Raw genomic sequence first — 23006 nt, 5'->3', positions numbered from 1 at the left:
AACAGCTCTGCTCAGAAAGCGGGAAGGCTGGAGGACAAAGGGAAGGAGAGCTGCTGAGCCCCCTGACGACAGAGCTCAGTTTGGTGGGGAACAAAGGCGCTCGCCAGCGCCATCTCCCCCGCCCATCCCCCAGCCAAAATCCCAAAGAGAACCAGTTCCTGCCAGGGAACTTGCTCGCTCCGCGCAAACACCCAACTCTGCGCTTCTGCGGAGCCAAACCTCCGGCAGCGGATCTGACTCCCTCCTGCTGCCACAGGGCCCCTCCTGAAGTGGATCACCTAAGGAGAAGCAAGCTAAGCCAGCACCTCCTGCCCCTGTGCACCTTGCCTACCCACCCCAGCTAAGACGCCAGATCCCCAGCATCACAAGCCTGGCAGTGTGCAAGTAGCCCAGACAGGCCACCCCACCCCACAGTGAATCCTGCCCCTAGGAGAGGGGAAGAGAAGGCACACACCAGTCTGACTGTGGCCCCAGCGGTGGGCTGGGGGCAGACATCAGGTCTGACTGCGGCTCTGCCCACCAACTCCAGTTATACACCACAGCACAGGGGAAGTGCCCTGCAGGTCCTCACCACGCCAGGGACTATCCAAAATGACCAAGCGGAAGAATTCCCCTCAGAAGAATCTCCAGGAAATAACAACAGCTAATGAGCTGATCAAAAAGGATTTAAATAATATAACAGAAAGTGAATTTAGAATAATAGTCATAAAATTAATCGCTGGGCTTGAAAACAGTATAGCTGACAGCAGAGAATCTCTTGCTACAGAGATCAAGGGACTAAGGAACAGTCACGAGGAGCTGAAAAACGCTTTAAACGAAATGCATAACAAAATGGAAACCACCACGGCTCGGATTGAAGAGGCAGAGGAGAGAATAGGTGAACTAGAAGATAAAGTTATGGAAAAAGAGGAAGCTGAGAAAAAGAGAGAGAAAAAAATCCAGGAGTATGAGGGGAAAATTAGAGAACTAAGTGATACACTAAAAAGAAATAATCTACGCATAATTGGTATCCCAGAGGAGGAAGAGAGAGGGAAAGGTGCTGAAGGGGTACTTGAAGAAATAATAGCTGAGAACTTCCCTGAACTGGGGAAGGAAAAAGGCACTGAAATCCAAGAGGCACAGAGAACTCCCCTCAGACGTAACTTGAATTGATCTTCTGCACGACATATCATAGTGAAACTGGCAAAATACAAGGATAAAGAGAAAATTCTGAAAGCAGCAAGGGGTAAACGTGCCCTCACATATAAAGGGAGACCTATAAGACTCGTGACTGATCTCTCTTTTGAAACTTGGCAGGCCAGAAAGAATTGGCACGAGATTTTCAGTGTGCTAGACAGAAAAAATATGCAGTCGAGAATCCTTTATCCAGCAAGTCTGTCATTTAGAATAGAAGGAGAAATAAAGGTCTTCCCAAACAAACAAAAACTGAAGGAATTTGTCACCACTAAACCAGCCCTACAAGAGATCCTAAGGGGGACCCTGTGAGACAAAGTACCAGAGACATCACTACAAGCATAAAACATACAGACATCACAATGACTCTAAACCCATATCTTTCTATAATAACACTGAATGTAAATGGATTAAATGCGCCAACCAAAAGACATAGGGTATCAGAATGGATAAAAAAACAAGACCCATCTATTTGCTGTCTACAAGAGACTCATTTTAGACCTGAGGACACCTTTAGATTGAGAGTGAGGGGATGGAGAACTATTTATCATGCTACTGGAAGCCAAAAGAAAGCTGGAGTAGCCATACTTATATCAGACAAACTAGACTTTAAATTAAAGGCTATAACAAGAGATGAAGAAGGACATTATATAATAGTGACAGGGTCTATCCATCAGGAAGAGCTAACAATTATAAATGTCTATGCACCGAATACCGGAGGGCCCAAATATATAAAACAATTACTCATAAACATAAGCAACCTTATTGATAAGAATGTGGTAATTGCAGGGGACTTTAACACCCCACTTACAGAAATGGATAGATCATCTAGACACACGGTCAATAAAGAAACAAGGGCCCTGAATGACACATTGGATCAGATGGACTTGACAGATATATTTAGAACTCTGCATCCCAAAGCAACAGAATATACTTTCTTCTCGAGTGCACATGGAACATTCTCCAAGATAGATCATATACTGGGTCACAAAACAGCCCTTCTTAAGTTTACAAGAATTGAAATCATACCATGCATACTTTCAGACCACAATGCTATGAAGCTTGAAATCAACCACAGAAAAAAGTCTGGAAAACCTCCAAAAGCATGGAGGTTAAAGAACACCCTACTAACGAATGAGTGGGTCAACCAGGCAATTCGAGAAGAAATTAAAAACTATATGGAAACAAACGAAAATGAAAATACAACAATCCAAACGCTTTGGGACGCAGCGAAGGCAGTCCTGAGAGGAAAAGACATTGCAATCCAGGCCTATCTCAAGAAACAAGAAAAATTCCAAATACAAAATCTAACAGCACACCTAAAGGAAATAGAAGCAGAACAGCAAAGGCAGCCTAAACCCAGCACAAGAAGAGAAATAATAAAGATCAGAGCAGAAATAAACAATATAGAATCTAAAAAAACTGTAGAGCAGATCAACGAAACCAAGAGTTGGTTGTTTGAAAAATAAACAAAATTGACAAACCTCCAGCCAGGCTTCTCAAAAAGAAAAGGGAGATGACCCAAATAGATAAAATCATGAATGAAAATGGAATTATTACAACCAATCCCTCAGAGATACAAACAATTATCAGGGAATACTATGAAAAATTATATGCCAACAAATTGGACAACCTGGAAGAAATGGACAAATTCCTGAACACCCACACTCTTCCAAAACTCAATCAGGAGGAAATAGAAAGCTTGAACAGACCCATCACCAGCGAAGAAATTGAATCAGTTATCAAAAATCTCCCAACAAATAAGAGTCCAGGACCAGATGGCTTCCCAGGGGAGTTCTACCAGACGTTTAAAGCAGAGATAATACCTATCCTTCTCAAGCTATTCCAAGAAATAGAAAGGGAAGGAAAACTTCCAGACTCATTCTATGAAGCCAGTATTACTTTGATTCCTAAACCAGACAGAGACCCAGTAAAAAAAGAGAACTACAGGCCAATATCCCTGATGAATATGGATGCAAAAATTCTCAATAAGATACTAGCAAATCGAATTCAATGGCATATAAAAAGAATTATTCACCATGATCAAGTGGGATTCATTCCTGGGATGCAGGGCTGGTTCAACATTCGCAAATCAATCAACGTGATACATCACATTAACAAAAAAAAAGAGAAAAACCATATGATCCTGTCAATCGATGCAGAAAAGGCCTTTGACAAAATCCAGCACCCTTTCTTAATAAAAACCCTTGAGAAAGTCGGGATAGAAGGAACATACTTAAAGATCATAAAAGCCATTTATGAAAAGCCCACAGCTAACATCATCCTCAACGGGGAAAAACTGAGAGCTTCTTCCCTGAGATGAGGAACACGACAGGGATGGCCACTCTCACCGCTGTTGTTTAACATAGTGCTGGAAGTTCTAGCATAAGCAATCAGACAATAAAAGGAAATCAAAGGCATCCAAATTGGCAAAGATGAAGTCAAGCTTTCGCTTTTTGCAGATGACATGATATTATACATGGAAAATCCGATAGACTCCACCAAAAGTCTGCTAGAACTGATACATGAATTCAGCAAAGTTGCAGGATACAAAATCCATGTACAGAAATCAGTTGCATTCTTATACACTAACAATGAAGCAACAGAAAGACAAATAAAGAAACTGATCCCATTCACAATTGCACCAAGAAGCATAAAATACCTAGGAATAAATCTAACCAAAGATGTCAAGGATCTGTATGCTGAAAACTATAGAAAGCTTATGAAGGTAATTGAAGAAGATTTAAAGAAATGGAAAGACATTCCCTGCTCATGGATTGGAAGAATAAATATTGTCAAAATGTCAATACTACCCAAAGCTATCTACACATTCAATGCAATCCCAATCAAAATTGTACCAGCATTCTTCTCAAAACTAGAACAAGGAATCCTAAAATTCATATGGAACCACAAAAGGCCCCGAATAGCCAAAGTAATTTTGAAGAAGAAGACCAAAGCAGGAGGCATCACAATCCCAGACTTTAGCCTCTACTACAAAGCTGTCATCATCAAGACAGCATGGTATTGGCACAAAAACAGACACATAGACCAATGGAATAGAATAGAAACCCCAGAACTAGACCCACAAACGTATGGCCAACTCATCTTTGACAAAGCAGGAAAGAACATCCAATGGAAAAAAGACAGTCTCTTTAACAAATGGTGCTGGGAGAACTGGACAGCAACATGCAGAAGGTTGAAACTAGACCACTTTCTCACACCATTCACAAAAATAAACTCAAAATGGATAAAGGACCTGAATGTGAGACAGGAAACCATCAAAACCCTCGAGGAGAAAGCAGGAAAAGACCTCTCTGACCTCAGCCATAGCAATCTCTTACTCGACACATCCCCAAAGGCAAGGGAATTAAAAGCAAAAGTGAATTACTGGGACCTTATGAAGATCAAAAGCTTCTGCACAGCAAAGGAAACAACCAACAAAACTAAAAGGCAACCAACAGAATGGGAAAAGATATTTGCAAATGACATATCGGACAAAGGGCTAGTATCCAAAATCTATAAAGAGCTCACCAAACTCCACACCCGAAAAGCAAATAACCCAGTGAAGAAATGGGCAGAAAACATGAATAGACACTTCTCTAAAGAAGACATCCGGATGGCCAACAGGCACATGAAAAGATGTTCAGCGTCGCTCCTTATCAGGGAAATACAAATCAAAACCACACTCAGGTATCACCTCACGCCAGTCAGAGTGGCCAAAATGAACAAATCAGGAGACTATAGATGCTGGAGAGGATGTGGAGAAACGGGAACCCTCATGCACTGTTGGTGGGAATGCAAATTGGTGCAGCCGCTCTGGAAAGCAGTGTGGAGGTTCCTCAGAAAATTAAAAATAGACCTACCCTATGACCCAGCAATAGCACTGCTAGGAATTTATCCAAGGGATACAGGAGTACTGATGCATAGGGGCATCTGTACCCCAATGTTCATAGCAGCACTCTCAACAATAGCCAAATTATGGAAAGAGCCTAAATGTCCATCAACTGATGAATGGATAAAGAAATTGTGGTTTATATACACAATGGAATACTACGTGGCAATGAGAAAAAATGAAATATGGCCTTTTGTAGCAACGTGGATGGAACTGGAGAGTGTGATGCTAAGTGAAATAAGCCATACAGAGAAAGACAGATACCATATGGTTTCACTCTTATGTGGATCCTGAGAAACTTAACAGGAACCCATGGGGGAGGGGAAGGAAAAAAAAAAAAAAGAGGTTAGAGTGGGAGATAGCCAAAGCATAAGAGACTGTTGAGAACTGAGAACAAACTAAGGGTTGATGGGGGGTGGGAGGTGGGAGAGGGTGGGTGATGGGTATTGAGGAGGGCACCTTTTGGGATGAGCACTGGGTGTTGTATGGAAACCAATTTGACAATAAATTTCATATATAAATAAAAAAAAAGAAAAGAAAAGAGAAAAACTGATTTTTTTTCATGACAAGAAAAAAAAAAAAAAAAGAACATCTCAACAAGTAGTATACTTATGTCCTTTCCAGAATCTTAGTAAACATTTTTAGAACCCAAAGAGCCTACCAGTCTATTTTAGTGTCCTTGTGCGTCTGAGAATAGAACAATGTGAAAAATCATAGAAGGCAATCATGGAAGGAAGTTAGCACACTTTCTGTGCGCTAACACACATCACCTTCTGCACAGATAATCCTGCTCCTTCCCCACTACTATTCAAGGTGGATAGCCATCACTGGTTTGGGTGGACACATTCATGTTACAAATTGTATCCTCAATACCCTGGGGGTAACCTCTGAATGTCAATATGTATTTCTTTTTTTTTAATTTTTTTGAAGTTTATTTATTGTTTACAGACACACACACACACACACACACACACACACACACACACACACGAGTGTGAGTGGGAGAGGGGCAGAAAGAGAGGGAGACACAGAATCTGAAGCAGGCTCCAGGCTCTGAGCTGTCAGCACAGAGCCTGACACAGGGCTTGAACTCACGAGGCGTGAGATCAGGACCTGAGCTGAAGTCAGACACTTAATCAACTGAGCCACCCAGGTGCCCCTGTCAATATGTATTTCTAAAACCCTTCATTGTCACCCTACATTCTAACCTTCTGACCTACGTTTCACTTCTTAGATTGTTGTGGTTTTTTTACAGCTGTAGCTAATCTGCAGTTAAACCCATCTATTGTTTTATAGTTTTGTTGACTGACATTTTCAATTCCAAATTTCTGTTTGGCTCTTTTTGAAATCTGCTATACCATACTTATAGTTTCTTGTTTCCTGATAAGTTTTTTGAGCTTTGGTTTTTTCAAAGCAAAGTATAATCCTAGTAATCTTGTTTCAACTTTGGTCTCTCCTATTTGGTTTTTCTTCTCTTTCTTACTCATGAGATCTTGCCCCCTATTGAATCAAGTTATCTTGGATAGCACGTCAGATGTTGTTTCTAAAAATTTGTGCAGAAACAATTAAGGTCAGAGAGCATTTTTGTTTGCCTCTGCCAGGAGCCCAGGGGAACGTCAGTTTGGATCATCTTAACCCAATTTTAGAGTTTGAGATTTTTCTGGTCTACTCAGATAATGGAAAGTTGGGCTTCAATTTCTCCAGAACTGACTTCCTTCTGGCTCACCCTTACTGGGCCCTAACAATAGCAGATGGTAGCTCTGTAGGGCTCCCACTTTTGGTGGGCCCAAGACTCTGACTGTTGCCCCTCAAACCTAGCAGCCCTATTGAACGTGCAGGTTGGTCACTTCCAGATTAGCCATCAGCTCCAGGGCAAAAATGATTCCAAATGTTGGACTCTCCTCTCTAGATTTCCATTCCCCTTCTGGATCTTGGCCTAGTAATTCCTCACTAGGACATTAACTCTTTGATGGTTTAAACTTTTTTCAATGTACCATTCACATGTTCAGTTTTCTCCAGCAGACAGAATCTGTCCAAACGACTTAATCTATCATTATGGAAACCAGAAATCCATTTCTGGTGTTTATTCCTAACCCACTCCATGGTATCTTTGGCAGGGAGGGCAGGGAGGGAGATCTACTAACAATCAAAAGGTGTATAGTGTTCAAGGAAGCGGCTAGTCCTGATACCTGATGGTTCCTTGAAACGAAGAATGTGAATGCTCAGCCCCTGTTCTTCTAATCTGAGGCTCAGTTGCTAATTCTGATCAAGTGGGAACAATTCCACGTGGTACCTCATTCAATATCAAATGAGAAGTGATTATTCATTAGAAATATGATACATCTGGTATCTCAAATATTAAGCATTAATGGTCCCTTCTGGTCCTCAATCAGAAAAAAACTAACAAGACTTTGAAAAGGAGGGTGTGTGAATTTGTATATGTACAAAATGAACTCTAAATATTACAGTAGTTATTCTGTGTACTTTGAATGTGTACATTAGTTTTCATTTTAAAAGTAAACAAAATTATGCCAGGACTGTCAAAATATCCACTGTAATTTGGAGCTTGTGCACTTTCCAATAAAGAGATTTTCAGCCAGTCACCAGCTGATTCTTGTGACTTTATCTTAGAGAAGAAGCAAACAGAAAATTTTCTAAATGCAGAAAATTCTAGGAAAATCAGTCACCCAAATTTTACCATTTATGTAATACTACCATTAACACTTTCATGAATATTTTCTAGTCGCTTTTTTCTGTGCATATTTTGTGTATTTTTTTCACAAAGCTGAATTATCTCCACAGTAACATATTGTATGATATAACATGCTTTTTCCCCTTAACTATATATCATAAATATTTCCCTGTCATTATTTTGCCAAAAACTCTATATTTTTAATGTCTAAATTGTATTCCACCTTACCAATTAACCATAACTTATGTAATCAATCCTTTAACATTCTTAAAGGGATTTTGCACCTTAAGAAAATCTTTAATTATCTCTGTTACCACTATAAAAAGTGAAAATAGAATTCCCTATCACTGTGACCTTCTTTTCCTCCTTCTCCCCACCTGAAAACTGGTATCAGTGGGGTGATATTTGGCCTTTTTTTCCTTCCTCCCTCCCCATGTCTGTGACATGATATATACCGAGGGTAACAGAAGAGGGATTTGGTAAGAGAAGGAAGGAAACAGAGGAGAGAGTTTTTAGGAATATTGTCAACTGAAAGACTAAGGTGTGGTCCTTTTTGACCGTGTGAAAGGTCTAGCTGGCTCATGGACCCTCACCATGAGATGAAACCCTCCTCAGTTAGCCCCATCCAGTGGGGAATCAGGTGGAACTAACAACTGGCTCTGGAAACTTAGAACAAAAAAAAAGGTGGAACCCTAGACTAAAGGAGCCTGAAGGCCATAGGATATATTTAAGTCCAAATAGGTTTTTCTCCTAGTATAAAGCAATATGGAATCATAAACGGTTATTTCCATGAGAGATGGAGGGACTCTTATCTGTGAGTAACAGACAGGGTTGACTGTACCCATGGCCCTTGTTGTACGACTTGACTCTGACCTGAAGGACTGTTCTGTACATTCTTGTGGGTACTGTGTTTGTGCTTCATCAGCTGATGTAAGATTGCTCAGTAACATACTATCTCTCCCCACCCTCTCCCACTCTGAGGGATGTAGTTGTGGGGTTACAGAGAGAGAAAACTCATATTCTGTAATAACTATAGACATGTTTCTTTATCATTGTTCAAATCAGACTTTGTGTCAGCAAGCTTCTCCTAATTATCAATCATTTACCCCCTCCACGCCCTGTCTGCCCCACACACTGTAATTGCAGTCTGATTTGCTTTTCAAAGGAATGTCTCCCCACGCTAATTGAAGCTAGTTGCACCAATGCAATCCTCAGAAACATGCTTAGGGAAGATTTCACACCATGCCAGGCAAGTGGCTATTAGATGGATCTGCTGAAAGTTATGAGTTTACATTCTCTTGTCTAATCGAATCTCAGTCTCTGTTCCATTACAATAGCATGCACATGTAAATTTTTTAAATCATAACAAATTATTCTAAGTACTTTAAAGAAGTCAAGTAAGGGGCACACTGTAAGTTCAGAGTATACACGTGGCATATACAAAAAAAAGAAGTCATCTTACTTCATATTCTTCTTTCTGCACTTTTTGTTAATGGTACCACCATATTCCATATCGCCAAAGCTTATAACCATCATGACCCTTTATGTTTCCCTCTTCTCCTGCTAATCATATCCAATCAGATGCCAATCACCTCCACATCCGCTTCCACCTGCTTGTAAAATCAAAAAGAAAATTGCATGAGATTATCTATTTAAAAACATTCGGCAAACCCTCTAGCATATTGTAAGAATGCAATAAAGGCTGGATATTATTATTAACTATTAATTATTAATTATTATTATTACATAAGGATTACCCTGTTTTCTGACCTGCAAGGGAAAGAGAATTTGACTGTCCACTTTCACTTTCAGAGAGAATAGGAAAGTTTCAGGAAGGTGGAAAAGAGTGCCAGCCAATAATTAACTGTGGCCTTAGAATTTGGTGAACATCCTACAGCCTGTATTTTGAAATCTATAAAACAGGGATTCCAGTTATGATTGCCCTATCACTTACAGCTGGTATGCATGAAGTGAGATATAAATATAAAACTGTTTTTAAAAGTATAAAGTAACATATAAACATGTAGTATTATTTTCATCCTAACTATGAAATGAAAATAAGCAGGCTGGACTAGCTGTTGTCCAAGATGAAACTGTATTGATTGTGAAAAGATGTTCCAGAAATGCTTATGCCAAGAGAGATTCAGTATATTGCACAATTTTCATTTCACAGGAACAATGCTTTGCAGACCTGACAATGAAGGAGTGACTATAAACAGCCAAGAATTCTGTTCCATAGTAGAAATGATCACTCTTTACAAAAGGAAAACCTAATCACATTTATTTTTTTCATTTCCTCTTTTTTGTAAAGAAGGTTTTGGTTGCAGCCATATGTTGAGAACTGAATCAAGATGAAGAGGAAGAATTAAACTTTTTCTTTCTCAGTATAAACAGGTTTTTCATGTTTTAAAATGTTTTGGAAAAAATTTTAGACTTAGAGAAGAATCACAGAGTGAGTTTCCATATATTCTTCAACCAGGTTCATATAACATCTTACACACCTATGGTATGATTTTAAAACTAAGAAATTAACATTAGTACAATATTATTAACTAAACTACAGACTCTATTTGGGTTTTATCAGCTTTTCCACTACTGTTCTTCTTCTGTTCCAAGATCTAATTCAAATCCCACATTTCATTTCGTTGTCATGTTTCCTTAGCTTCTTCCTATAGGGGCAATTCCTTAGGCTTTCCTTGTCTTTAATAACCCTTTGAAGTGTATTGGTAGGTATTTTGTAGACTATCCCTCAACTGGGTTTTTTCTGACGTTTTCTTGTGATTAGATTGAGGTTATAATTTTTTTTATTTATTTTTTAATTCCAGTATAATTAACGTACAGCTTTATATTAGTTTTAGGTATTCAATACAGTGATTCAACAATTTCTATACAGTCAGTGCTCATCACTGTAAATATACTCTTAGTCCCCTTCACCTATTTTACCCATCCCCCAACCCACTTTGCCTCTGGTAGGTGCCAGTTTGTCCTCTATATTTAAGAGTCTATTGTTCTGTTTGCCCCCTTTTTTCTTTGTTCATTTATTTTGTTTCCTAAACTCCACACATGAGTGAAATCATATGGCATTTGTCTTTCTCTGAATCACTTATTTCACTTGGCATTACACCTTCTAGCTTCATCCATATTGCTGCAATTGGTAAGATTTCATTCTTTTTATGGCTGAATAATATTCCATTTCATATATATATATATATATATATATATATATATATATATATATACATTTCATATATATATATATATATATATATATATATATATATGATATATATCTCACATCTTTTTTATCCATTCATCTATTGATGGATACCTGGTTTGCTTCCATAATTTGGCTATTGCAAATAATGCTGCAGTAAATATAGGGGTGCATGTATCTTTTCAAATTAGTGTTTTTGTATTCTTTGGGTAAATACACAGTAGTGAAATCACTGGATCATATGGTAATTCTATTTTTTAACTTTTTAAGGAATCAGATTGAGGTTATAATTTTGAGGAAGAATACCACAGAAGTGATATGCCCTTCTCAGTGCATCTTTCAGGGGGTAAATGGAATTAGTATGTCTCATGTAATGTTGAACTGGTGTCTGTTAGGTTTCTCCACCATAAATATACTATTTTTCCCTTACCAAATATTGGGGGGAGATGATTTTAGGCTATCCAAATATCATCTTTTTCTGTAAAAGTTTGACCCACTAATTTTAGCATTTATCTGTGGATCTCTCCTACAGTAACAATTACTGTGGGATTCTAATGGAGAATTTCTATTTCCCTCATTTCTTCTCCATTTTTTAATTGGAATTCTTACATAATTCTTTTCTCCACCAAATAAACTTTATTTGCTATGTCACCAATAGCAATCATTCTTCAACTTTTCACATGGTTTATGATCCAAATATCCTGACCATGTTATGGAGTTATCATGAGAATTGAGTAAGATAGAACATATACAGGATAAGACTCAATGGATATGAGCTCCTTCTCTTCCACTACCCATTGCTTAATTCCTAGATGACTCCAATGTCTTAGCCATCCAGTTGGCACTCAGTCAGCCATAATAAACAAAACTTTCTATTATTAATTAACTTTGCATACGTGTAACCAGACCAAATAGACTATAAGGCCCCAAGATGAGCAAATAGATTTCCACATGGTCACACAGACTCACAGCACTAGTACCATATACCGTATAAAGACAATCTAAAAATGCATTAAATGAATGGATGATTGGGTATTTGATGAATGCTAAGAGGAGGATACAAATGTTAAGGGCCTTAAATAAGAATCAGTTTAAATATTCTTCCCTAGTTCATGACATTCTTCCCTATCTCTCTCTTGTGTCTTTTGCTTCTAGATAGATTTAAATTTCAATGCCAATAGATCTCTACTTCATAATTCATTCATGTCCCTTGTTAAGCCATCAGAGCTTCTTCATATATCCAAACATCTGAGAAAATCACCCTAATTTTAAAACAGGCGAAGGATGAAAATGGACAATTTAAAAAGATGAGCCAGAAACAGACAATAAATGCATGAAAGAGAAAGTTTAACCTCAAAAATTGAACTTCAGCAGGTTCAAATAAAAACAAGCTACTGTTTTTGCCTTATCAGATTAAGAAAAGACATTATATCAGTGCATCTCAAGCTTTAATGTTTGTTCAAATGACCAGAAGATCTTGTTAAAGCTTAGATCCTGATTCACTAGGGCACAAAAAGAGTCAGAGAGGCTACATTTCTTATTATCTCCAAGTGATGCCAGTGTTGCTGAAGCTGGGGACCACACTTCCAATACTCAGGCAATCTCCAACCATAATGATAAGTATTGGTGAAAATATCTGGTGCTGCGTGTAACTGATTCTGCTGTAAATCAGTGCAACCGTTTTGGAAAGTAGTCTGGCTATGTAACTTACACCAATGCTTGCTGGCCCTGGCTGTATATTAAAATTTCCTGGTGAACTTTACAAGCTATCTATGCCCAGATCCCATTCCAGACTCATTAAATCAACATCTCTGGGAGTGGGGCCTAGTAGTGAGTATTTTCATTCAAAGGAAAATGAATATTTTACTGAATAGATAAAATTGTGATTATGTGGATATTTAATGAAATAATGAAATATAAAAGGAAGTGTTAAAAATACAATGTAAGAAAATGCTTACAATATAATACTGAATTTTTTTTCATCTTTATGGAGGTTAATTAACCTATAGAATTGTAAGATATTTAGAGTGTACACTGGTAATTTAGTAGACATATACATTTTGAAAAAATTCCCCCCATCTAGTTAATTACATCCATTACCTCGCATGTTTATCTTTTTCTTTCTTTCTTTCTTTCTTTCTTTACTGCCTTCTTTCTTTCTTTCTTGAGAATGGTTAAGTTTTACTCTCTTAGCAAATTTCAACTATATAATATAGTGTTATTAACCATAATCACCATGTTTTACATTAGTTGATCAGATCTTATCCACCTTTAGAGCTGAAAATTAGAACACTTTTACTAAACGATCTTATTTTCCCCAACCCCCAGGCCCTGGCAACTACTTTTCTACTCTCTATATGAGTTTGACTTTTTTTTAAACTCCACATGTAAGTGATACTATGCAGGATTTGTCTTTCTCTGTCTGACTTATTTCACTTAGCATAATGCCCTCCTGTTCATCCATGTTGCTAGTGGAAGGAGAGAAGGATTTCTTTATTTCTCATGGCTGAATAATAGTCTAGTGTGTGTGTGTGTGTATGTGTGTGTAGCTCACATATTCTTTATTCATCCATCCATTGATAGACAATATAATGCTAAATGACACAAACTGTATGGTAGTATAATTTTAATTATTGATTAATTCAACAGCTTCGTTATTTAATGCCTATATGTGCCAGGTGCTATTCTTTTTTTTTTAATTAAGGGTTTTTTTTAATGTTTGTTTATTTATTTTGAGACAGAGAGGGAATGGAAGAGTGAGGGCAGAAGGGACAGAGAGAGAGGAAGAGAGAGAATCCCAAGCAGACTCAGCACTGTCAGCACAGAGCCCCGATGGGGGGCTCCATCCCATGAACTGTGAGATCATGACCTGAGCCAAAATCAAGAGCCAGATGCTTAACTGACTGAGCCACCCAGGTGCCCCATAGCAGGTACTTGGAATAATCTGGTAAATAATACAAAAATCCTTTTCCTTAAGAATCCTACATTCTATGTATTATGTATACAAAGATAAAAGTAGAGACAGTGAAATGTGAGTAAAAATTAGTTGTAAACAATCTTTTTCTCCTTTAAACATTCTGGAAGCTTCATGTTTCAAATCAGATAAAAATAGGCATTTCCCTTTAATATATTATCCACATGAGATCAAGATTATTTAGCATTCTAAGAGTAACAGTTTATTGAAAGAGTTAAATTAAGCCTTCTCGACGATTTCAAACTTATGCTTCCTTTTTTTGATGATTGCTTTTCTATGGCTAGAAATTTTCTCATTTCCCTAGTTTATTCTGAAACTGACATGGATCTTGGACTCCCTCTGCTGACCAAATGGTATCAGAGAAGAAGACTGAATGGAGAACAATCCTGGAAAATCACAAAAGGGCAGTAACCACTGAATGCACTTCTCCCTCATTCACTCAATCCAAGCACACTTACCGAATGCCTATTATGTACTGGCTAGGTACTGGAAAAAACAAAAGAAATAAGATACTATACCTGTCCTTGAAATTCTCCTATACTTTTCTTCAGGAAATTACCAATCCCAGATTTCTTGGACAAGGCTCAAGAAAAAGCATCCACTCTCTGCCTAGAAAGATGGTTGGTATGTATTCATGCTGGGCTATGACAATAACTTACATCTTTGCGAAAATCAGGGAAATCCTTCCACAATACCCTCTAGAAGATACTGAAATATTTATGCTTCAATTTCCCTAAATAATGGCAGTCAGAATGAAGTAAGAGACCTAGACACTAGAGGAGAAAAGTGAAACAAAGCCATGAGAAGTTTGGGGTAAAATGTGGTCAGTTGTCCCAAGAAAAACTCGGGTACATTCTTTTTTTCTTAACTTAGACATAAAGATTTGCATCGTTGCAAGACTAAAAAAATTCACACAACTAAAATTTTTACCCCCTTCATTACATGACCACTAGTTACTGATTTGAAGTTTGGAGTAAAAAAGTGGTCAGTTGTCCCAAAAACTTGGGTACATTCTTTTTTTCTTAGACACAAAGATTTGCATCGTTGCAAGACTAAAAACTTTCACAAAATGAAAATTCGTACCCCCTTCATTACATGACCACAAGTTACTGATTTGAAGTTTGGGGTGCACAGACATGATATTCCAGGAATGACATTCCTGAAATGAACATTCCTTACAATTGACATTTTAGCCACAAATGCCCACAGCAAACTCTGCTTAAACACCTACTAGTGAGTGAATACAAGTTGCAAACTCACTGTTTTTTATCCAAGGAGTTTGACCCTTTAGAGCTGTGATAGTATAACAATTACAAAAACATGAAAAACTACAGATGAATGAATTTTAGACTAACTAAAGGTATTAAAACATTTCAATAACAATGAGCACTTGGTGTTATATGTGATGACTCAATAAATTCTACTCCTGGAACAATGATTACACTATATGTAACTAACTTGGATTTAAATAAAATAAATTAAAAATAAAAAAATAAAAGAGATGAGTGCTCTTATGAATGGGATGAGTGCTCTTATAAAAGAGGTCCCAGAGAGTTCCCTACCCCTCCCACCTGTGAGGACACAATGAGAAGATGCCAGCTGTGAACCAGGAAGAGGGCCCTTATCAGAAAAGGCAGCCATGCTGGCCCCATGATCTTAGATTTCCCAGCCTCCAGAACTGTGAGAACTAAATTTCTGGTGTTTTTATTTTAAAAAAAAACTCCAACTGGGGCACCTGGGTGGCTCAGTAGGTTAAGCCTCTGACTTCGGCTCAGGTCATGATCTCACACCTCGTGAGTTTGAGCCCCGCCTCAGGCTCTGTGCTGACAGCTCAGGGCCTGGAGCCTGCTTCGGATTCTGTGTCTCCCTCTCTCTGCCCTTGCCCCACTCACACTCTGTCTCTCTCTGTCTCTGAAAAATAAACAAACATTACCAAAAAAAAGTTTTAAAAAACTCCAATAACTTGTCACGACTTTTTTTTTTTTTTTTAACGTTTATTTATTTTTGAGACAGGGAGAGACAGCATGAAAGGGAGAGGGTCAGAGAGAGAGGGAGACACAGAATCCAAAACAGGCTCCAAGCTCTGAGCTGTCAGCACAGAGCCTGACGCGGGGCTTGAACTCACGGACCGCGAGATCATGACCTGAGCCGAAGTCGGATGCTTAACCGACTGAGCCACCCAGGCGCCCCGTCATGACTTTTTGAATAAAATCTTTGGCCTTGGATTTAAAAGACTCTACTAGGCCACCTGGGTGGCTCAGTTAGCTGAGCATCTGACTTCAGCTCAGGTCATGATCTCATGGTTCATGAACTCGAGCCCCACATCAGGCTCGGTGCTGTTAGCGTGTCAGTGCAGAGCCTGCTTAGAATCCTCTGTCCTCCTCTCTCTGCCCACCCCCAGTTTGCTGTCTCCCAGAAACAAATAATTTTTTTTTAAAGTCTCTGCTAATTGGTTCTGCCCAACAGAAGGCCTCATTTTCCTTCAAACCCACTGTACTGCATTAGTTTTACGTATAACTTTACTTGGCCTAAGCCTTTTTGTTGTTGTTGTATTGTGGGGGGGCGGGCCCCAGTGCCAGGCTGAGACCGGGTCGAGCAACGTTCCCTGTTGACCCAAGCCAACCCGGTGGTTCCCCCTCCCATTCCCCCACTTTCAAGGGCATACGAAAGCCTTGTCAAGGCTGAGAAAGTTAATTCCTGAAGCCTGTGGTCTGCAGGTGTTGGCAGTAATGCTACCTCCCTTTTTCTACCCCGAGTCAGATAGAAACAAACATGGGAACTGTGTTTTGCTAGCAATCTATCAACAAGGTCTTGTGACCCGTTCACAAATTTCGCAAGGTATACAGAACTAAATGTTTTGGCTGGCAGTGATCATGTGAAACCTGTTTATTCTTAGAATGACCTGATCCATAAGAGTCTTCTATTATAAAAGATTGTGTACAGCAACAATAAAGCCGTCACTTGGGCCATCAGCCCAGGGGACCCTCCTGTTCCCAAACTTTCTCTTCTCTCTTTTTTTCTTGCATTCCCCTACCCTCAGGACCCTGACCTCGGTGATTGTCGCTTGTCGCGCCGGTCGCGACATTGTATGGTAACAGAATCTTGTAATGGAGATGGGAAAACCCTATGGGGGTATTTTGGCAATTTTTTTCAGGCATTTTTAACTGTCATATGATTGAAACTGCTATTGATGTGTAGTGTCAAGGGACAGTCCTGCTAAATGTTGTGCAACACATGAGCATGTGCCAAACAAGGAAGATTGGGCTCACATCCTACATGACTTCCAAACATCCCACCAGATTTTCATGGAAGTAAATAAAATAATTTGTATATCTGAGCCTAGGATTCAACTCTTTTTGATATATAACACAACGTGTTTTTTGCACAATGTTAATATACACAGAATATTTTAGGCCAGGACCTTCCTCTTAATCATGAAAATATCATGCTTTAAAGAAAATAGTATGCTTTGGTTTTGTTCAAATTTTTTCAAAAGTTGCTAACCATTGTAGAAAATCTTGTCTCGAAATGCAAGCATGCAAACCCATGTTCCACACTTGTACCATCTACATTTGTAGCTGCAAATATTTGGTGCTTACAAATATTTTACAGTGAAGATTTGAGACAAATATTAATATTAATTGATATACATGAAATGTAAACATCTCATCACATTGTATTAATAATCATATTACTTTAATTTTGTGGTGTAATGGTTTCTTGTTACGTATGTTTTGAAAATTAAACTTGAAACTTTTTCTTGAAACTGCTTGCTATTCTTCAATCTCACTTTCTATCCAACCCTTCATCCCCCAGAGATTTGCCACAAAACTTCTGTATTGTCCCTTGAATTGCTATTTCTTTTTTTCAATAGATCTCTAATTTCCTGTTGATTATCAAAGCAGATGGTCTCTGTAGTCCCTGTGGATATTCAAGACAGAATGTACACCTCAACTTGTGGTTTCAAGATAGAATTTATTTACTGCAATATTCTGTCTCGTCCATCCCAGGCAACACAGGGAATTACCTTGACACACACTGATAGGTAAGATCCAGCTCATTTGCAAGAATACCATACTTCCTCATTTTCTCACATCAACAATCTATAATTTGTCTGCCATGTTACCTGTGCTGCAATTAAGGTGATTTCCCTCCTTCTCTCATCACATATAGACAGGTCTAGTCTGCCATTACTCACCCTAGCACTAGTTTTTATTCTATGTTCACTGTACCTCTGCTCTTTCATTTTCCTCTACTTCTTGTTCAACGTGGCTTCTAATCTTACTTCCTCGAACTTCTATCTTAGTTATTACAAGTGGTTAAACATCTGACTACTTCATTTTGGCTACTTGTGTAGTCGTGCTGAAGGATTATGTATTGAAATGCACTGCTTATTATATATTTCTTTCTCCTTTAAATTATGGTAAGAACATTATATTTATATTTAAAGTAATTTCATTTTTAAATTGCTTGTGCATGTACATTATGGAATGAATTTAATTTCAGAAAAGGAAATATTTGTTATAAGAAGAGGGCTTTAGGTCTGAAAAGAACAATAGGTTTACACTAGTTGCCACTGCCGACCCTTATTAGACACCTATCCCTCCTCTCTGTCCTGTGGTCCCATCTGCCCTTCAGAGCTCATTCAAGGGGGATTTGAAATTCGGTTTTTGAAACTTCTCTTGCCTGTGAAGATCTCTTCTCTGAAATACTATGGCTCTATTTACTATAAATAGTTGGATTTTAATCTCACACTGTCTTGAACCACCACTGCTGATCATTGGTGTGTGTACATGTGTGCTTTATTCTCTCCAACTAGACTCTTAGCTTCTAGAAGGCAAAATTATTTATCATGCCGTACAGCCCCCAGCACTATATTTAGCACAGAGTTGGAACTCAATAAATTCTGGTAGAATAAATAAAGCAACTTCTAAACTGTACATGGTAGCATAGTTCTTGGCATATCCCTCTGCTATAACACTTATAAAACCAAATTAGTTCTTTATGTTTGACTCTCTCACAAACCGTTAGCTCCTTGCAGAAAGGGACTGTGATTAGCCAGCTTCATAATCTCAGCATCAGAACACACTGACTAGTTCACAGAAACCATCCAGTGAGTGTTTGTGAATGACCAGATGATGCTTTAATTGAATCCATGAAACGGATTCTGGTGTAACTAACTGTAGATTATGTGGAAACAACTGAATGAGAATGAATGCAATTAAGGTGACGGCCATAAAGGAAATCCTAGAATGGAACTTCCCAGAATTTTATCTTCAGATTCACAGTACCATTTTGTCAAGATATCATGTCTAGTTTTCAATCCTTTCCTCAGCAGGAGTTTTCTCTACAAGGGAATTCTTTGAAAGAAATCTGAAAGAAAAGAGAGGTAAAGAAAAGGATAAAGCCCATCCCCAGGTTGGAAAGCTTTTCTCCTCATTTGAATATGAGAGGAATTGTATTTTGTAGAGTTTTGGTGGGACTAAATTTTGCAGTGTTAAAAATAATCCTAAATGTCTGAACAAGTTTATTCTGACAGTCATAACCCCTTCTGGGAGCTTCAAAATGCCTGCCAGGCCTATATCCCCTTCGAAAGTCTTCCTTAATCATGCTTTACTCCTTTCACCTTGCTTCCTTCCCTGGACACCACTTATTGGACTAGGGGTGGGTTCTTTTTCTGGCCAGAGTCTATGAAAGTGACTTGAGTCAAAGCTCTGCCCAGTGAAGACCTCCTATATGCAGAGATGACTAGTTGAATCAGGTCCTCCCAGGAAATCTACCCTGGACACTTAGGAGACGCAGTTAGTAACAGCTGAATCATTCAGCACAGCACAGGCAATAGCTGTGTCTCCCTACAGGTGACTGCCACTAAAAGAGAGAGCTAGAGTGCCCTAAAAGTCTTGAAGCTGCCAGCAGATGCCAGAGCAATTACAAGGTACAGGATGACATCCCATCTCCATGAGCCCTGAAAATGCATCTGTTCCTCTTTTGCTTTCATTGATTAAGAAGCATATTTCGTTCTTATGGTTTATGACAGTGTGAGCCACAGACTTTACACTGTAGTAAGCTCTGGGACAGAGCAGAAAGACAATTCAGCCACTTATCCAACACACTACAGTGAAACGCTCTTAAGAGTTAGAGCAGGCATCAAAGGCCACAAGGCCTACCCAAGCAAGGCAGGTAACATACACTAGGGAAGACAGCCAGGTATAGACGATAAGGAGATGCTTGCTCTGTTGCACCCCAGTTTTGGTCACTGTTATCATTTGGAAGGATAGATGCTATTTTCTAGAACTTCCAACAATGCATGTCCACCTAGCACATCTCAAGAGCCCATTAATATTCATTATTATTGGTTTATATCATTTATAATCATTATCAACAGTCAACTTCCACAGACATCATCTGGAGAAATGAAACCACGTGGCAACTTTACATTTTCTAATTCCTTAATATACATTTATCTAACAAATATTTTTAGGTCATGCTCTTTAAAACACAGTGCCAGTTTTAATTAAATCACAAGAACCCTAAAATTTAAGGTACGCTGACTCTACTGGTTTACTTTCTGATAATGCTCATTTCTTTGGTTTTTGGGGAAAGATGGCCTACCCATTTCTTGGTTTCTCTAGCCTATATTTTCCCTGGGTAATTACCCCCAGAAACACCTTCAGAAATTGCCTATCAGACATAAATGTAGATTGAACATAATGTGATTTTCTCTGAGTCTTTAATCAGAGACTGCCAGTCTAACCAGCCCTTCCAAAACAAATCAGTAAGTTTTGTTGCCTTGAAGGATTGGAAAAATAATGAAGTTCAGCTAAGAAATGAGTGAGAAGACCCTACAGAAAAAAGCACTTTGGCAACACAACACACACATGTGCAGAACACTTACACCAATACTTACAACTCCACACTTTAGTGCAGTAGAAACTGTCTTGTTTTGTTCTGTTTTCTCAAAAAATTGTAGAGGAACCCATTACCAAAATCAAAGTAATTAAGGCAAGGGTCTAGGCTTCCTTATGTTTTAACAACTACTATGAATTAATATTGTGAATTAATATTATGAATCAACATCCAAAGCACATTAAAATGTCAAAGTAACTAATGTTGTATTAATATAACCCATTCAGGCCTAATTTCCTGTGGAGGAGCAGTGTGATAATAGCATGTATGAATTTGGGAATCAGACTGACCTGGATTCAAATTCTGACATGCTTTTCAGATATGTATCTTTGGAAAGTTCCTTAGCCTTTCTGAGCCTGTGTTATCATTTCTAAAGATGGTGACAATAACGCTTACTTTATAAAGCTGATATGAGTATTACATGAAATAACATAGAAAAGTGTCTGTCCATTGTCTATCATTTAGCAGACATTTAATAAAATGTTACTTTCTTGTTTCCACCCCATCTTCTCCTAGGGGGATGGAAGGATCAATCTGGTTTCACATAGATATGAGAAAATACAAGGAGAGGTGACTCGAATGTACTTAGACACGATACTGAGGACGAAGGATCTTTGCCCTATGCCTTGAGTAAATGCAGGTCTATCCTTTCCCTTCATCTCAGACGGATCTGTCTGCAGTGGCCAGAGTGGCTGGATATTAGTTCATTTTTTCAAAAAGTCATTTTTTTAACAAATATTGAAGCAAACCCTATTAAGTCAAGCTACATGTCTACAGTGGGAGAGCTGTGGGCTTTGGACCCAGACTAAACTGGAAATTTGATTCTACAATTTACCTGCATGGCCATGAGCTCCTTGATGCTTATTTCTATATCCAAACAACAGGGATCATAACAATACCTGCCTTCTGGGGTTCCTGCGAAGAATAAATATAGTAATATGGAAAAGTACAAGGCATAGAGTAAAAGTAGATTCTAATAGATAGTTGTCCCCTGCCCCCCTCATTCTGTGCTAGATTTTATTACATCCTGGAAAGCACAGCACAACCAGTCAAGGATAAATACATCCTGCTGGTTAGAGGAGCAAATAACCTGTGATTCATCATGTGTACTTCCTCTATTATTTTTGCCTGCAGTTATGTATCTCTTTGCACTTCTGTGTTTCAGCCAGAAATGCTGAGACAACAGAAGGAGAGCAACAGGATCTTTGTCTTGTCTGAATAAGAAATCCTAGCTGCTTTCTGGAAAAAGTCATTCTTACACTTGCAGATCAGTCAGTTTAGAGGCCAACATCAACCAAACATTACCTTGATCCATCTAAAACTCAGTAAAATTCTCCAAACTCTTCATCCCTATGAAGACTCCTATGGTCAGGAAACTTTTGAAAAAATTTTAATTATGTGACCCAACATTCTCATACACCCTGTGAAACACAGTGTCTCAGTGTAACAGTAAGATTCCTCAATTCCTGCTCTAATCCACATCTGCCTAGAAACAGTTGAAATCACTTCTCAGAAATTTACTTCTCTGTAACCCAAATTAAAATTAAATCTGAAATAAGTAGTTGTGTGCGCCATAAGTCTTCATATCCATTATATAACCCATAATGCTCCATTCCTTGGGCTTATCAGAGAATGAGCTCCTCCACACAAGTGAATTTTCAGGTGGATCCACTTCCTGCTCTACTCACCTCAACTAATTGAGAAATGAGTTTTGGAAAATGGAGAAATGTGAAGAAGGGGCAAAGTTCCACCTTTCAAATTCAAAGCAGTGTGGATAGGCTTTTGAGCTAGAAATTTTTGTGGCTTATTAGTCTACAGTTATTGACCTAAAACTGAAAGATTTGAAAGAATTTGGTCTTAGGAGTCTCTGGGGCACGTGTGAGCCTTTAGAATGAGCTAATAAGATAGTACACCTGGGTGACTCAGTTGAGCACCCAGGTCTTGATTTTGGCTCAGGTCATGATCCCAGAGTCATGGGATCAAGCCCAACGTCGGGCTCTGAGCCGAGCATGGAGCCTGCTTCAGGTTCTCTCTCTCCCTCTCTCTCCTTCTGCCCTCTCCTCTGCTTGTGTTCACTCTCCTCTCTAAAAAAATAAAAAAATAAAAAATAAAATAAAATAAAATAAAATAAAATAAAATAAAATAAAATAAAATA

At 38.5% G+C, this 23006-nt stretch overlaps 1 protein-coding gene across 1 annotated transcript in view; it reads left to right on the top strand.

Moving 5' to 3' along the window:
• The first annotated feature begins 8600 nt into the window (after positions 1 to 8600).
• Positions 8601 to 23006, top strand: part of AMBN (ameloblastin) — a 39852-nt gene continuing 25446 nt past the window's right edge. The window contains exons 1-2 of the mRNA XM_025922142.2: positions 8601 to 8687; positions 16986 to 17036. Of these exons, the coding sequence (XP_025777927.2) occupies positions 8601 to 8687; positions 16986 to 17036 (138 nt within the window). The remainder of the gene's footprint in view (positions 8688 to 16985; positions 17037 to 23006) is intronic.

Source organism: Puma concolor, chromosome B1 (genome assembly GCF_028749965.1).
Source record: "Puma concolor isolate L17-30 chromosome B1, mPumCon1.1.hap2, whole genome shotgun sequence".
In the NCBI taxonomy this organism is placed as follows: Eukaryota; Metazoa; Chordata; class Mammalia; order Carnivora; family Felidae; genus Puma; species Puma concolor.
The sequence above is the reverse complement of the archived record's forward strand: the minus strand, read 5'-3'. Positions and strand labels throughout refer to the sequence as shown.